The following is a 16478-nucleotide window of genomic DNA, read 5'->3' as shown; positions in this document are numbered from 1 at the left end:
TCGAACGAACCTCTAAGCGAGGCCCTGAAGCCTTCCTTTCTTTTATTTGTATTTCTTTTTTCAGCACCCGATTAACATTTTCTTCCTCGGTCTCGTTCCCTCTGCATTTTGTCTGTTGCACTAAGCAGTCACTATGCACAACAAGTGTCAACGCGCGCCCAAAAATTATTTTCACGTTTCACGTAAGGTGTCATAGGGGGAAATTACTTTTTTCTGTTGCTAAGAATCTCCCTGTCCTACAGGTATGCTAGATTTTAGATGTATGATTGACTATGATTATCACATGTGTGAACATTTAGAAATGTATTAAAGGCAAAAATAATAATATGGTCCCTTGCCTGGCGCTTTGGAGGGCCTCGCCAGCCAGGGTACCCAAAAAAAAAAAATAAAAAAAAAATACATATTTTTTATTTTTTACCCTGCCTCACGCGAGGCCCTCCAAAGCGCGAGGCCCTGTGCCACCGCCCCAGCTAGCCCCCCCTTAAAGCGGCCCTGCATTCAGGGTCCAGCCCAGGAATTCGAGGTAACCGTCGTTGAGGAAGTCCTCGGGGTCCTCCCTCATCCACACTCCCATCTCCTCGATACACGCGGCTCGGATCTCTGGCACACAGTCCCGGTAACAGTGCACAAACACACCTTTTAAGGTACTGTTCATTATCGCCCACAGCACCCCAATATGCTCCTGCAGCTACACACACACACACACACACACACAGGCACACTCACACGTTGAGATTTTGGCATGTTAAGTCAAGAGGCGTTAACAAAATGTGTTTCCTTTACCTACATAATTGGCAAGAGGAGGCACAGAACAGAACAGATGGATTTTCACACTCAGCTCAAATGTCCCTAAAAAGGGATTCCCTATGACTGTGTGTCTGTGTGTGTGTGGGCGTATTGTACCTCTCTGATGGTCGCCTGTAGCTCCTCCAGCCTCTCCGAATTCCTGTCCTCGGCCCTGTCCTCGGCCCTCTTGCTCTCCTCGACGTCGTAGCGGCGCTGGCTGGTCTTCATCTGGGTAGAGACCACCACCGCCACCTCCACCACCCCCGTCATCAGCTTCATCGCTGGGGGGTGAGGGGCGACATACTCATAACCATGCTCACACACCGCATATACTGTATGTGCTACTGTATGTGTGTGGCGAAAGAAGGTGAGTGAAAGTGTGTGTGTGTGTGTGTGTACACGTGTTCGTATGTGTCTTTGCGGATATGTGTTGACATATACGGTACTGTAGGGCCGTCCAGGCCCTGAACACAGCAAAGACCTAGGTTCTGGGCCCTGGACAGTCTGGACGGATTGATGGCAGCTGCTGGACTGAAAAAATCAGGTGTAGTGCTGAGGCACAAATATGTACATTTCAAGCCTGCAAACTGCGACACTTTAAATAAATGTGCGATAACACTATGTGCAATATGACAACCCTAGTCGTCTATCTGTACAGTATAGTATAGTGGATAGTGTACATAGCCTTTATTTATGTAAACCAGCTCCTTCCCTTCTTGTGTTTTTTAAAGTGTTTTTTTAAAGTTTTTTTTTCTTTCCTAACACCAGGGGAGCCACCCCTCCTAAATGTCGTTGTTTGGTACCTGTACTGTAGCAATGACAATAAAGACCATTCATTCATTCATTCATTCATTCATTCATTCATTCATTCATTCATTCATTCATATCCACAAGGGAAAACAAACAGACATGCCAGTTATATCTAGTTTACCAGCAGGCTAATTAGATTATTTCCAATGCACTTAATGTCAGTGCCATTGTATACGCATAACCTATACAGTGGAAGGTTTCTATTCTAATGAATATTCATAGCTAATTATTATAATGATCTGTCTGAGACATGCAAATGGCAATTTTCAGTGTTACATGAATTTATTCAAAAACGACAGAAGGAATTATTGCCAAGCATTGACTCCACCCCTGGTCAATATTGGATATTCCTCCAGTTTCTTCCAGTGGGTTTGATAGTGTAAAACATGATAATATGTAATATAACACCTGGGGGGGAGGAGCCTGGAGGTGACAGTCTGGTTGACAGGTAGTGACACCTTGAAGCCCACGGCCTAGAGGAGATAGAACCCCAGGAGGCGGCCTGTCTCCCTGACAACGTGACATTAATTCCCAGCGATATTTAAATTCAACGGCGCGTTTAGATGTTTGTTATTGTCCTGAAAGCAGCAAGACACGATGGAGGAATCACACAACAACACTGTGACATTAACGAGCACTACGGATGAAACCGCCAACTTTACGACCGTGGAAACTCAAGCTAAAACGTGGATGATCGACTTTTCTTTTCTAACTTCTTGTCGTTATTTCAAACAAGGCAGATTAGAGGAGTTCAACCAGACATTAGAGGAGTTCAACCAGACATTCTCGGCAATGGTCGGTAAGTGTCCTGGGGGGGGTGTTCCATCAACGTCGCTAAAGGAAAATCTAGGCTTATTTCGTTAAGTCTCGCGAGACTCTTAAAAAGATCCAGGCATATCGTGACGTTAGAATTATAAGGTTCTATCGCCATTTTTGGTCAAAATTGAGTTTTTTACATATTCTGATCCATTAGGTGTTTATTAATGCCTGTGTGGTGTTATTTTTAAAATGTTGACATTTTTGAGTTAGTAATTCATAAAATACAAAGGTTCCATCTCACAGAACATAATGGAATGTAAAAACGTTGACGCTCAATATCTCTGAACTGCCCTAAACGGAGATAGAACCTTCTCATTCTAAACGGAGATAGAACCTTCTCATTCTAAACTCACGAAGTGTCCTGGTATGGCAGACGCAGAGAAAGGATAGCTGGCACGGGCTAACTCATTAGCTTATATGCATCGTCTTATCTCATCACTGTTTCAGGGCTCTCTGAGGGGGTCTCGCATTCAAAAGCCAAACAGAAAAAGAACATCTGTGCTTTCCTGGCCAGGATCATGATTGATTGATTGATTGATTGAAAACCTTTATTGTCCCCAATGGGGAAATTTTGTTGTCAAACAGCTCAGTTAGGGCAGAAAACATTCAGTACAGAAAACAGAAAAACATTCAATAAAAAACATAAAACAGTGCAGGCTCAATAAGTAAAAAGTTCCAAAAGTTCCATCTCCAGGTCTCCCCCACCCTGCAGGGCCTGGTTGTAGAGTCGGAGTGCAGCTGGAATAAAGGACTGTCCAAATCTTTTTGTACTTTGACGGGGGAGAACAAATCTGTGGCTGAACTTGCTCCTCATACCTGCCAGCTCGCAGTACATCGGGTGGGAGGGATTGGCCAGCATGGCCGCCAGTTTTTTCCCCATCCTCTGTTCTGCCACCACCTCTAGGCTGTCCAGCCCGGTCCCCACCACAGAGCTGGCCTTCTTCACCAGTTTGTTTAGCTTCGCAGCATCCCTGGCACAGATGTTTCCACCCCAGCAGGCCACGGCGAAGAACAGAACGCTGGCAACCACCGACTGGTAAAACATGCACAGCAAGCAGCTAGGTAACGTCCATCTGCACCATCTGACCACTGGACCTGCCTCCAACCCAATACAAACATGGCTGCTAATTCACTTGCTCATATATAGCCAAGATTTGCTTTTGCAGCATGGTCATACGTGTGTGTGTGTGTGTGTGTGTGTGTGTGTGTGTGTGTGTGTGTGTGTGTGTGTGTGTGTGTGTGTGTGTGTGTGCGTGTGTGTGTGCGTGCGTGTGGTGTGTGTGTATTATGTGTTGTGTGTGTATATTGCAGGTTTTGCTGTACCTCTTGGGGCAATAAAGTTAATCTTTAATCTTTTAATCTCTCTTTTGTTATATTGTGCGTAAAGCATTCCTTTCATAAATACATGTCATAATAAATACACTTCAACTATATCCTTATACCATAATGCTAATTACAGAAATACCAAAACATTTATAATAATATAATAATAATAATAATAATAATAATAATATAATGACAGTAAAGAATATGAACAGTCACCTGCAGTAACATGCAGGATGACCTGTCTTGGAAGGACAACACAAAAGCCACCATCAAGAAGGCACAACAGCGGCTATACATCCTGAGAGTCCTCAGGAAGGAACACAGCAAGCAGGAGATACTGGTGACCTTCTACCGCGGCGCAGTGGAGAGCATCCTCACCTACGGCATCTGCAACTGGTTCTCCAGCTGCACAACCGCGGAGAGAAATGCGCTACAGAGAGTCGTGAGAACAGCCCAGAAGATCACCGGCGCCCCCCTCCCCTCTCTGGAAGAGCTGTACAACACACGCTGTCTCAGGAAGGCCTCCAAGATCTCCAGGGACCCAACCCACCCTGGGTACGAACACTTTACCCGGCTGCCCTCGAAAAGGCGGTTCAGGACCATGGCCGCAAGGACAAACAGACTGAAGAACAGCTTCTACCCCAGGGCCGTCCAGGCCCTGAACACAGCAAAGACCTAGGTTCTGGGCCCTGGACAGTCTGGACGGATTGATGGCAGCTGCTGGACTGAAAAAATCAGGTGTAGTGCTGAGGCACAAATATGTACATTTCAAGCCTGCAAACTGCGACACTTTAAATAAATGTGCAATAACACTATGTGCAATATGACAACCCTAGTCGTCTATCTGTACAGTATAGTATAGTGGATAGTGTACATAGCCTTTATTTATGTAAACCAGCTCCTTCCCTTCTTGTGTTTTTTTAAAGTGTTTTTTTAAAGTTTTTTTTTCTTTCCTAACACCAGGGGAGCCACCCCTCCTAAATTACGTTGTTTGGTACCTGTACTGTAGCAATGACAATAAAGACCATTCATTCATTCATTCATTCATTCATTCATTCATTCATATCCACAAGGGAAAACAAACAGACATGCCAGTTATATCTAGTTTACCAGCAGGCTAATTAGATTCTTTCCAATGCACTTAATGTCAGTGCCATTGTATACGCATAACCTATACAGTGGAAGGTTTCTATTCTAATGAATATTCATAGCTAATTATTATAATGATCTGTCTGAGACATGCAAATGGCAGTTTTCAGTGTTACATGAATTTATTCAAAAACGACAGAAGGAATTATTGCCAAGCATTGACTCCACCCCTGGTCAATATAGGATATTCCTCCAGTTTCTTCCAGTGGGTTTGATAGTGTAAAACATGATAAGATGTAATATAACACCTGGGGGGGAGGAGCCTGGAGGTGACAGTCTGGTTGACAGGTAGTGACACCTTGAAGCCCACGGCCTAGAGGAGATAGAACCCCAGGAGGCGGCCTGTCTCCCTGACAACGTGACATTAATTCCCAGCGATATTTAAATTCAACGGCGCGTTTAAATGTTTGTTATTGTCCTGAAAGCAGCAAGCACGATGGAGGAATCACACAACAACACCGTGACATTAACGAGCACTACGGATGAAACCGCCAACTTTACGACCGTGGAAACTCAAGCTAAAACGTGGATGATCGACTTTTCTTTTCTAACTTCTTGTCGTTATTTCAAACAAGGCAGATTAGAGGAGTTCAACCAGACATTAGAGGAGTTCAACCAGACATTCTCGGCAATGGTCGGTAAGTGTCCTGGGGGGGTGTTCCATCAACGTCGCTAAAGGAAAATCTAGGCTTATTTCGTTAAGTCTCGCGAGACTCTTAAAAAGACAAGGCATGTCTGATCCATTAGGTGTTTATTAATGCCTGTGTGGTGTTATTTTTAAAATGTTGACATTTTTGAGTTAGTAATTCATAAAATACAAAGGTTCCATCTCACAGAACATAATGGAATGTAAAAACTTTGACGCTCAATATCTCTGAACTGCCCTAAACGGAGATAGAACCTTCTCATTCTAAACTCACGAAGTGTCCTGGTATGGCAGATGCAGAGAAAGGATAGCTGGCACGGGCTAACTCATTTGCTTCTATGCATCGTCTTATCTCATCACTGTTTCAGGCGTCTCTGAGGGGGTCTCGCATTCAAAAGCCAAACAGAAACAGAACATCTGTGCTTTCCTGGCCAGGATCATGCACAGCAAGCAGCTAGGTAACGTCCATCTGCACCATCTGACCACTGGACCTGCCTCCAACCCAATACAAACATGGCTGCTAATTCACTTGCTCATATATAGCCAAGATTTGCTTTTGCAGCATGGTCATACGTGTGTGTGTGTGTGTGTGTGTGTGTGTGTGTGTGTGTGTGTGTGTGTGTGTGTGTGTGTGTTGTAGACGTTCATTTTCACAAAGATGAACAGATAACTCCTCTGATGTCTGCGGTCAAGATCTGGCCTACCTTGAGAAGAGAGGTCGTAGACGAAGTCCTGTTTGAACACGTCACCAATCTCCTCTATGTTCAGGTAAACTTAGCATAAAGGATGTCAATTATGTATATGTTGACCGACTCTTGCACAGAGTATGTTGATGTGACATAATGGCCTCTCTCACACAGTCTGTTGCTGTGTGCTTGGAGAAGGGGCGTTGCTCCATGGCTTCCTTTGTTCTGCAATGGCTTCAGGAGGAATGTGATATCCCACAGGTAAACATCTACTATTGCCATCCTTATTGCCTCAGAGTTTGGGTTAGGGCTGGTGCTAGAGTTAGGACTATGGTTAGGATTAGAGCTAGGGTTAAGGTTAGGACTGGAGCTGCAGCTAGAGTTAAAAGAGTCATATTATGCTCTTCTTCAGTTAATAGAGAGTCGGGAACACACCTCCTGCGTGAGTGTTGCGGGTGCTTCGTGGAACCTCTTGCTTCACGGGTGTCGATGCTTTTCTATGATGCTACTGATAACGTATCATGGTTTTGAAGGGTTATCCCCCTTGTGTGACTGTTCCGAAAAGCGAGTGGCACTCCAAAGCGAGGGGCAAGGGTACAAAAGGGAATGGGATAGGGCCATAATAGAGGACCTTTAAGGTTAGGGCAGGTGCTAGGGTTAACACTATGTTTAGGGTTGGACCTAGGGCTAAGGGTTAAGGTTTCACCAATAGATACCCCCAGGCTATGCTGCAACCTCAAGCTTTATTCAGCTTCAACTGCTCTCTTGAAGCACTCTTATGAATGACTTAACATGTTACACCAATATTATGACTGCTCTCCATAGAACTTGACGTCCAAGCTATCGTTTATTGTGAGCAAGAAGGACATCTACCACCAGGTCCTCTTGAACTTCAGCTTCACTCGTCTGCTGGAGGCCATCCAGACTTTCCTGGACTCTTACCTGGAGAAGAACCCCTCTGACTTCCTTCTCAAGGTACTGTGCTTCTGGGAGGTTTCTGAAACATCAACATCTGTCTTAGGATCAGCTCAGGCCCAACTGTAACCCCTAACTTAAGTAGGTAGACCTTGTTAGTAGACCTTAGCTGCAGCTCAGGAGGTTACCCTAAAGTATCATGTGATCATGTAGCATTTATAATATTACACCGAAAGTGACTGAAACAAATGACCGCCAACACCCAATCAAAATATTGATTCATCACAGACAGTAGGTTTCATGGGATCATATCATCTCTCTAATTATCCCTAAAGATGAGCTATTGAAACTGTGTTGAAGTGAGGAATATTAATTTAATGATCTAGTAAATGATGTCTTTTCTGTTATTGGCCGACAAGGATAGAATAAGTATATAGTACCATAACCCTTTGTGAATCTGGAATGTGTGTCTTTCAGGCTGCGACTAAAGTGGTCCAGTCATGTCCGAGGAAAGAGGCTGAAGAGGACTCTTCCTTGGCTCTGGACGAGTTGGACACCACCAACGAATCCTCTGACCACTTCAAGGAGTAAGAACTGCTTGTGTGTTTTCAGTCTGTAACTCTGTAAACTGACTGGCTCAAATTCAGTTGTTCAATATAAGCCTATGCCATGTGTTCACAACTGTAGCAGTGTATGAAAACAACTGCTCAATGTTGTTTTCTGCCTCATTTCTTAACAGGAATAATGAGACTACTGTTCTTAAGAGGTTAGTATCAGACTGTCTATACCACTCTGCTGTGTATTACAGATATGTAGTTAGTTATTATATAATAATAATAATAACTTTTATTTGTATAGCACTTTTCCTGCAAACGTTGCAGCTCAAAGTGCTCCAATCTTTATATAAAAATGTAGTCTTGACTTGAACACATGTGCTGAGGTTGCATCCCTACTGTAAACTGGCAGTGCATTCCACAATCTGGGTGCATAACATGAGAATGCAGCCTCACCAAACCTCTTCTTTTCTACATGTGGTACACAGAGAAAACCAGCATTACAAAACCATACATATGACCTCTACGGTCTTTTCATATGCTATTCTGAAAGTAGACACAGTATATTAGCTCAGCACTCTGAAAGTTGTCTGACTTGCCTATGCCATGTGTTTACAACAGTAGCAGTATGAAAACAACTGCTCAATATTGTTTTCTGTTCAGAAATTCTCCTTTCCAGTTTAAAAGGTAAATCATGTGCATTCTGCCTCATTTCTTAACAGGAATAATGAGACTACTGTTCTTATGAGGTTGTGTATCTGCTGTGTATTACATATATTTAGTTATGATATGACCTGTATGGTCTTTTGATATGCTAGAATGAAAGTACAGTATATATAACAGTATATAACTCAGAAAGTTGTCTGACTTTGGGATGATTGAGTGTGTCACCTTGCTAAAGGTGAATGTCCTCCCATGCCAGCACAGTCCAGCCTCTGTCATTAAGCCAGTACATTTGGTCATAACGCTACCTTGGAATATGAACCATTATACTGCGGGCCTATGTGAGGTCAAAAATAATGTGTTTCATAATATATTACTTCTAACCCAGACCCAAAAGGAAACTGCTATCAACACACATTGTGCAGCCATGCTTGAAACCTGAAACTGGCAAAAAGCCCAAAAGAAGGCTGAAACTGGCAAAAAGCCCGAAGCTGGGTAAGTTCTCTCTCAGTACAGAGAAATGGCTGTGTTTTTCTTAGATCATATGCAACGTATGAGTAGGTAATTGTTTTATTAACAAGAACATAGCAAAAACTGTTAAGCGTAGCACATGCAAAGTTGACGGTTGCACCCTGTCTCCCTCAGCGCTAACTCTGCTGCCATACAGACTCAGAGCAGCTTCACCTGAGCTGCTGCCATACAGACTCAGAGCAGCTGCACCTGAGCTGGACACGACCATGTTCAGGAGGAGGGGACCCAACCAGGTCGCCCACAGTATTTCTTCATCACTAACTTACCTTCCCATAACAATTTATTATTAATTAATTAATAAAACATGAACAATGATGTTTTGAGACCATTCTGTCTCCAAACTAGAGTTGTGTGAGTTGAGGGCATGTTGAAGTAACTGCAGCTCAAAGCTATTTTCTTTTGTTTGTCTCCAGAAATGGACGTATGAGCTGGATCTGCTTCTGAAGGCCGGGGTGAAGCGCCATGGCGAGGGGAAGTGGGCACGTATCTTACAGGACGAGGACTACGACTTTAGCGGTCGCACCGGAGTCATGCTCAAAGACCGGTGGAGGAACCTGAAGAAGTCTTTGGTCGTCTGAGGCCACAGAGCTTGAGTGTGCTGGACACTGTCCTTATCGTCTTTGTACATTACATTATTTCCCAGCAACATGTTATGCACAATAATCAGATATTAAGTACCTTTATTTGTGCACGTGCCTGTTAAGGTGTGTGTGGGGAGGTGTACTGGATGTAAACACCTACAATAAGATCCTGCCTCTACCTCGACACAGGAAATGATCGACTGGTTCTGTTCTTCTCCCTTTGTGACACATTTGATGCAGAGAAAAAGGATCAAATGTGTTAAAATAATTAAAATGAACCTGACACTATAAATAAACGGGGTAGGTATAACTCAAGTCTGGATCATTAATATAATGGGCCCAAGTCATCTTTATACTACAGTAGCCTACACAAACTGATTGTTGTGGGGATCTGTGTCCCATGAATTCTATTGGAGGTCTTGTGGAATAATATTGTCTGATCTAGTTGGATCAAAACTGTCAATCACTGGTCACATTTCTAATGTCACTGTTGATCATCTGTGTCATAGCGCCACCTGCTGGTGAAAAAGGAGCAGTTGAAGCCCAGAAATTGCTGTCTGCATCTTGACTAGTGTGCAGTCTTTGCTCAGAGGAATGAAATTAAAGCAAATGTTTCTGTGACATTCTGTGACCAAAATATGAAGCCTTAATTTATTTTACCATGATTGTTTCCAGTCGATGCAGTACATATATGCTAAATATCTAATAAGTCGTAATACAAAAAGGGGCCATCTCCCAGAAAGATAAAAAGGATAGGAAGTACCATCACTGAAATTGATCTATACACACCAAAGGTCGTCATAGAAAGCTAGCATTCATACTTTCTTAACTGAGATTAATTCTGGTTGATTCCTCACGTCCTCCACTCGCTTCCTACTCAGAACACATTGGAGAACATCTAGGTTCCTCCCCTTTGATCTTCTCCTACAATGAGACAGAAGCAAGTGGAGGACAGGAGAGGACATGAAGAATGGAGTTTCTAACAAACGAGAAAGGCCCATGTCTGTTTCTAGTCTGTAATGTGTGTATATGTTACGGTACATGTGGGAAAACTAGGGTTAGGTGCTACGTCGACTTGGTACATGCTGGCATGTTTAACCCTAACCCTAGTTTTCCCACATGTACCGTAACATACACTATTCTACTTACAACATAGGCCCAAAGAAAAGAGGAATGACCGAAGTTTCACAAAAGCACATCAAGCTACAGTGATCTTATGTGGTTTATAACAACATCCACATGAGATGCCAAAGACTAGGAGAGAAGAACCAACAAGGTGGCGTTGAAAACAAGCCCATTCATAGGGCTTTCACACCGGCAAAGAACCGTGCCGGTTCGCATTCGGAAACCTCCGAACGTTGGCGCTGTCTGGCAAACGAGCCCGCGTTCATACAGCGGGCTCGTTCGCCAGACAGCGCCAACGTTCGGAGGTTTCCGAACGCGAACTGGCACGGTTCTTTGCCGGTGTGAAAGCCCTAATTGTCTGCCAATGGTTTTCATGTGGTGGCTGTAGATCAGTTGAGAAATGTTAAATCCAAACCAATTTAAAACAGACATGAGTACTAAGGAGCAGTATGCACATATTAATCTGACATGTAATAACCAATCATAGGACATGGTGAATGGCTTTGATTCAATTAACAGGATCTAAATAATGATTACCAAATCAAGTTCCACAAGTACGTCAAACAGGAAACAAATGAGATTCAGAACTATGGAATAATGCATTCAGAACTATGGAATAATGCATTCAGAACTATGGAATAATGCATTCAAGTACTTAATTGTTCAAGAAAAACAAGACAGGATCTTTCTTTTTTTTCCCTCGACTTTATTGTATGAAAATGTACAGAGAGATTAACGGTAAGACTTCTGGTAGCGGGCACGGGCTCCAGGTCCACCGAACTTCTTGGACTCGCACCGACGGGGGTCAGCCACCAACAGGGTCCTGTCGTACTGGATCAGGATGTCCTTGATCTCCTTCTTGGAGGCCTCGTCCACGTCTGGAGGAACAAGAGTCAGATTAACTACTACTGAACTACTACTACTAATGAACAATGTCATCTATTGACAAGAAATCCATACATCATAAACCACCCCCCTCCTCCCCCCCCACCAAGAACCAGAGGGGCATGGCTCATGTAACATTAGTAATAGCAATTGCAAAAACTCGAAATCAACAACCACCACAATGAAACATTGCAAGGTACCCCAAACACATTCTGAATCTGTAATGCTAAAGAATCTGAATCTAGTAACAGAGTCAAATGATGATGCTTACACTTCTGGTAGTATGCGACCAGGGCTTTGGAGATGGACTGACGGATAGCTGCAGGGAGGAGATGAGAATAGGGCAAGGTTAGACAGAACACCAAAATAATATGGAAGTAACCACAATGTCATCTTGAGTGGACAGTCAGAACACTGCCAGCCAGGGAGTGAGAGGATCTGCTCACCGTAGATCTGCGCTACGTGTCCACCGCCCTTCACCCTGACTCTGATGTCCACCCCAGCGAAACGCTCCTTGCCCAGCAGCAGCACAGGCTCCAGCAGCTACGGGAGACAGACACGCTGGTTAACAAACACACAACCAGTATAACCAGAGGTGCAAACTAGGGATGCTCCGATTTATCGGCCACCGATTTAAATCGGCCGATTTCACTCCAAATGACTCGATCGGTGATCGGTAAAAATGGCCGATCGCAAAAACCGATCTTTTTTTTTTTTTTTTTTTCCCCTGGGGAAGACAGATAACTGAACAGAAAACATAGGAGGACGTAACAGTATGTAAACCATGAAGGCCACGTTTATGATGTCTTTTATACAGCCATATCGACTGACTTGGGCTTCAGGCCCTAACTGGGTGATAGGACAGACTTTTACTATGCCATAAAAATGGGTCTGCGTTTGCTTGGTGCCTAATGGATCAAAACTTTTGTCTAAAAAGCAAAAAATATGTAGGCTATCCAGTCAGTAGGCCTACAGTTATGTATTTCTTTAAAAATCGGTATCGGTATCGGTTGATCTTGAGGAAAAAAATCGGTGATCGGTATCGGCCCCAAAAATCCAGATCGGAGCATCCCTAGTGCAAACTGGTGACGGCCCAAAAAGGTGATTTTTTTGTGAGACAATTATCAACGTGTGGATACATTTTTTGTTGGGGGATGGTAGCGCTAGCACCAGCGGTGGTCTCAGTGGCGGCCCTAACCTTAACACCCGCATAATTATGTTGAAAACAGGTTGTTTACTGTGACTGTGCCCTCCACACTGTCTAGAATTGTACCTAGCTGCATGAAGCTAAGTTATTTCAACAGCAGCGGAGTTAAGCAGACAGGAAGATTAGTTAGAAGAATAGGCGTCATGTGACATGGATGAGACTTAGACCCCCCTCCCCAAATATTTGTTTCGCAGATCTACACGATTTAAGTGGATGACCTTTTTTGAAGTAAAAACAGCTAATTTAGCAGAAAGGTGACACGTTTGCACCCCGGATAACCAAGATTACGTCGATTTCAAACGTTACACTACAGGGTATTTGGAAGGGACTGAGTCAGACGATGGAGAATCTACTTCAATAGGGAGAGAGAACGCTCAATCTGCCTTTCTCAACTGTTAGGAACACCACTCCTCACATTGTCCTCAGAAAGCATTGGTAGAGAACATGTACGGGTGGGAACCTGGACCACAGTCTCCAATGCAGTTTCAGTAGGAATACGAGTGGAGGATAGAGAGGACACAGGGAGTCTTATAACCATTAATGGAGGGAAAAGCTATTGGTTTGGTTTAGGTTTACGATGCAGTAGTGGTGGTCTAGTGCATAGTGAGTTGGACTTGCGATCGGAAGGTTGTGAGTTCAAATCCCGCCTGAAACCACACCACCACTAGTGTGCCCTTGAGTAAGGCACTTAGCCCTCAGTTACTCCAGGGGGAATGTCCCTGTAATTCCTAATTGTAAATCGCTTTGGATTAAAAGCGTCTGCTAAAATGGCAAAATTATTATTAAAATTAAGATGCCTAGTTTGGGGGGGTCAGCGAAGGCATAGAGTAGCACCAGGGTTTCCGTTAACCGGTAATTACCGGTCTTTGTCCGGTAAAATTAGTTGAAGTCCGACAAATTGAAAACTCGGACATAATGTCCGGTGAAAATAATTCCCTCTAAGCACAATTTGAATACAATTCGTAGCGAATTGTATTAAAATTGGCTTCGGGCCACCATCTTCAGCCGAGCACCAAACACACACACACACACACACAACACCGCCCGAGAGAGAAGGACCCGCCCCCCCCAGCCAGCCTATAGGCTAACCAAAGGGGGCGGGTCCCCCTCCCCCGGCGCGTGCACGAGTGCGCGTGCCCGGTGCCCAGCCGAAAATGGTGGCCCGAAGCGGAGCGCCTTAACTTTATCGCACAATAACAAGGATAACAAACGAAACGGACAACATTTACACTAAGATGGAGACAAACTTCAGCGATATGATCTAACAGCCGGTCTTCAGGACGACATACAGACCCGTATGAGCTTACAGGGCTATCCCCTATCTATCTGAGAAAAGGCATAGGCCGGCTGTAACATCGAACGGAAATTAGCCTATACGCATTGCAAGTTAATTTAAAGCCTATTTATTTTCAAAGAGTTTTATTCTATTTTATTTTATCTGATAAAAGGCATATGAACGGAAATTAGGCTAGCCGTGTCACGCCAGAAGCCTACATGCTTGCACTGTTCAATAAAATGTTATACATCTAGACATTGTGGTATTTCTTTATATACGTATCCCAGCCTGCCTGCCTATCAATTGTTTCTCAATAAACAGTTATGTTCTCCTCATTGTCATACTCCCGAGTCCGATTAAGTATGATTTGACAGGCAGCTAAACGAAATGCCTTCCCAACCAGCGAGACCTGGGGGTATTCCATCAACGCCGCCAAAGGAAAATCCAGGCCCACCCTGACAAGTCCCGCGAGATCTATCTAAGATATGCCTGGATCTTTTTAAGAGTCTCGCGAGACTTAACGAAATAAGCCCAGATCCCCCCCCAGCGACGTCGATGGAACACCCCCCTGGTTATAGAAATGACGTTGTTTTATTGATTAAAAAAGGGTAAAACTGGAAAGAGAAAATAGAAAACTCACATTAATCCCAAACAATTTAACAAACTTCAGTTAACGTCCGTTCATTGATCGATGCTGTCTGTTCAGTTCCCAGTGAGGCGCCCGTTCAGCGCTGGACATAATGGCATAGCGCGCATGCGAATCATGTTATATTATTATATATTATATAGCTCGCATCTAATCGTATCGGATGAGAAATAGACATTAAATGGCATATATAGGCCGCTACACAACAGTAATCACCGCGACAAAAAGCTATATTAGATTTGAAAAAAAAAATATGATTTAGAATTTTTATTTATTTATTATATTTTAATATGATGACCGGAATATATCACGCTTGTCCGGTAAATCGAAATCTTCCCGGACACGATGTCCGGCGGCAATTTTTTCTAACGGAAACCCTGAGTAGCACTCATGTCATTTCTACATGTAACGGATACCATAACCCTGCAGACCTGCACAGCGGTTCCCCAGGACTCACCTTGTACTGGAGGGTGGCTGGCTCGATCATCTCGAGGGGTCTGCCGTTCACCTTGATCAGACCATTACCCCTCTTGCAGTGGGCAACGGCGGTGGCGGTTTTCTGTCAAGACACAAAAAGGAACATAGATGTTGGGATGTGAAACCTCTATACAGCCCATTCAGTCTGGCACGTTGTAATCAACACAGATGCCAGAGGGACAACGATGCTGTTCTAAGTCGTGACTGCCATACAAACCACCCAGCTACTAGCTAACACACTAACTAACTATACATTAGTAACCTAAAGCAATTATTTACATCCCATGACTCGACTAGCTAAAGCACTCCCGACAGTTTGACAGCAGTTAGTCCAGTGTCTACCAGGCTTCTGTGGTCCTCTGTGACTCAGGTGGTAGAGCGTGGTGCTAACAACGCTTAGGTTGCGGGTTCGATTCCCGCTGGGACCACATATACTGACATGTATGGATGCACTCACTGCAATGTAAGTCGCTTTGGATAAAAGCCTCAGCTAAATGGCATATATAGAACACACGCAGCTAGCCGCAGCATCACTAGGCCTCAACATGTACTCATCAGTTTAAAGGTTTATATCACATGTAGACATGCATTCACTATGTTAGTTTACATAATCAGATGTATTGTAAACGCATAAGACACATGCTATGAAGCCACGTTACTCTACGACCTGACCTGGGTATGAGACAGTAACAGTAACGGAGGCTAACAGCCTAGCATCTCTCTGGGTGGCTAACAGCCTAGCATCTCTCTGGGTGGCTCGACACCACACGTGGAACAAAGTCACATTATTTACTCACTTTGCGTCCGAAGACCTGGACAGACTGCAGAGGACCTTTAGCCGGCATGGTTCTGTAATGATAGAAGCAGAGTTAGGACCTTAAATAAAGACAGTTTAGCGGTGTTTTATGGTTTTATCGCGGAGCTCGGGAGGGTACATACCGTCTTCAGCTTTGGTGCTTGAGAGAGGCCGAACGGGGTTTCCGACGCCGAATATCAGGGGCAGTAGCGCGACAGTTCGTGGGTCGTTTACGGCTTCAGAGGCACTGTGTTTGCGACAGTTGAAATCCACCTCCATTTTACACTCTCGCAGTGAGGGATAATAATAATATTATTAATAATAATAATACTACTACTACTACTACTACTACTACTACTACTACTACTACTACTACTACTACTACTACTACTACTACTACTACTACTACTACTACTACTACTACTACTAATAATAATAATAATACTACTACTACTACTACTACTACTACTACTACTACTACTAATAATAATAATAATAATAATAATAATACTACTACTACTACTACTACTACTACTACTACTACTACTACTAATACTACTACTACTACTACTACTACTACTACTACTACTACTACTACTA

At 43.6% G+C, this 16478-nt stretch overlaps 1 protein-coding gene across 1 annotated transcript; it reads right to left on the bottom strand.

The window, feature by feature from the left end:
- Positions 1–11276: 11276 nt before the first annotated feature.
- On the bottom strand, positions 11277–16073 carry rps16 (ribosomal protein S16). Its single transcript, XM_080537615.1, has 6 exons — positions 16022–16073; positions 15880–15931; positions 15063–15164; positions 11923–12019; positions 11748–11795; positions 11277–11469 (listed from the first exon to the last, which is right to left on the bottom strand). The coding sequence occupies exons 2-6, from the start codon at positions 15925–15927 to the stop codon at positions 11324–11326; spliced, it is 441 nt and encodes a 146-aa protein (XP_080393741.1). The 5' UTR covers positions 15928–15931; positions 16022–16073; the 3' UTR covers positions 11277–11323.
- Between the last annotated feature and the right edge of the window lie 405 nt (positions 16074–16478).

The sequence above is a fragment of the Nansenia antarctica genome, assembly GCF_963989245.1.
Source record: "Nansenia antarctica genome assembly, chromosome: 8".
NCBI classification, from domain to species: domain Eukaryota; kingdom Metazoa; phylum Chordata; class Actinopteri; order Argentiniformes; family Microstomatidae; genus Nansenia; species Nansenia antarctica.
The sequence above is the reverse complement of the archived record's forward strand: the minus strand, read 5'-3'. Positions and strand labels throughout refer to the sequence as shown.

Coding starts and splice junctions, on each gene's coding strand:
- rps16 (XM_080537615.1), bottom strand. CDS start 15,927: ATGCCGGCTAAAGGTCCTCTGCAGTCTGTCCAGGTCTTCGGACGCAAA. Junction 12,020..15,062: donor CAGCCACCCTCCAGTACAAG/GTGAGTCCTGGG, acceptor TGTCTCCCGTAG/CTGCTGGAGCCTGTGCTGCT. Junction 11,796..11,922: donor ACACGTAGCGCAGATCTACG/GTGAGCAGATCC, acceptor TCCTCCCTGCAG/CTATCCGTCAGTCCATCTCC.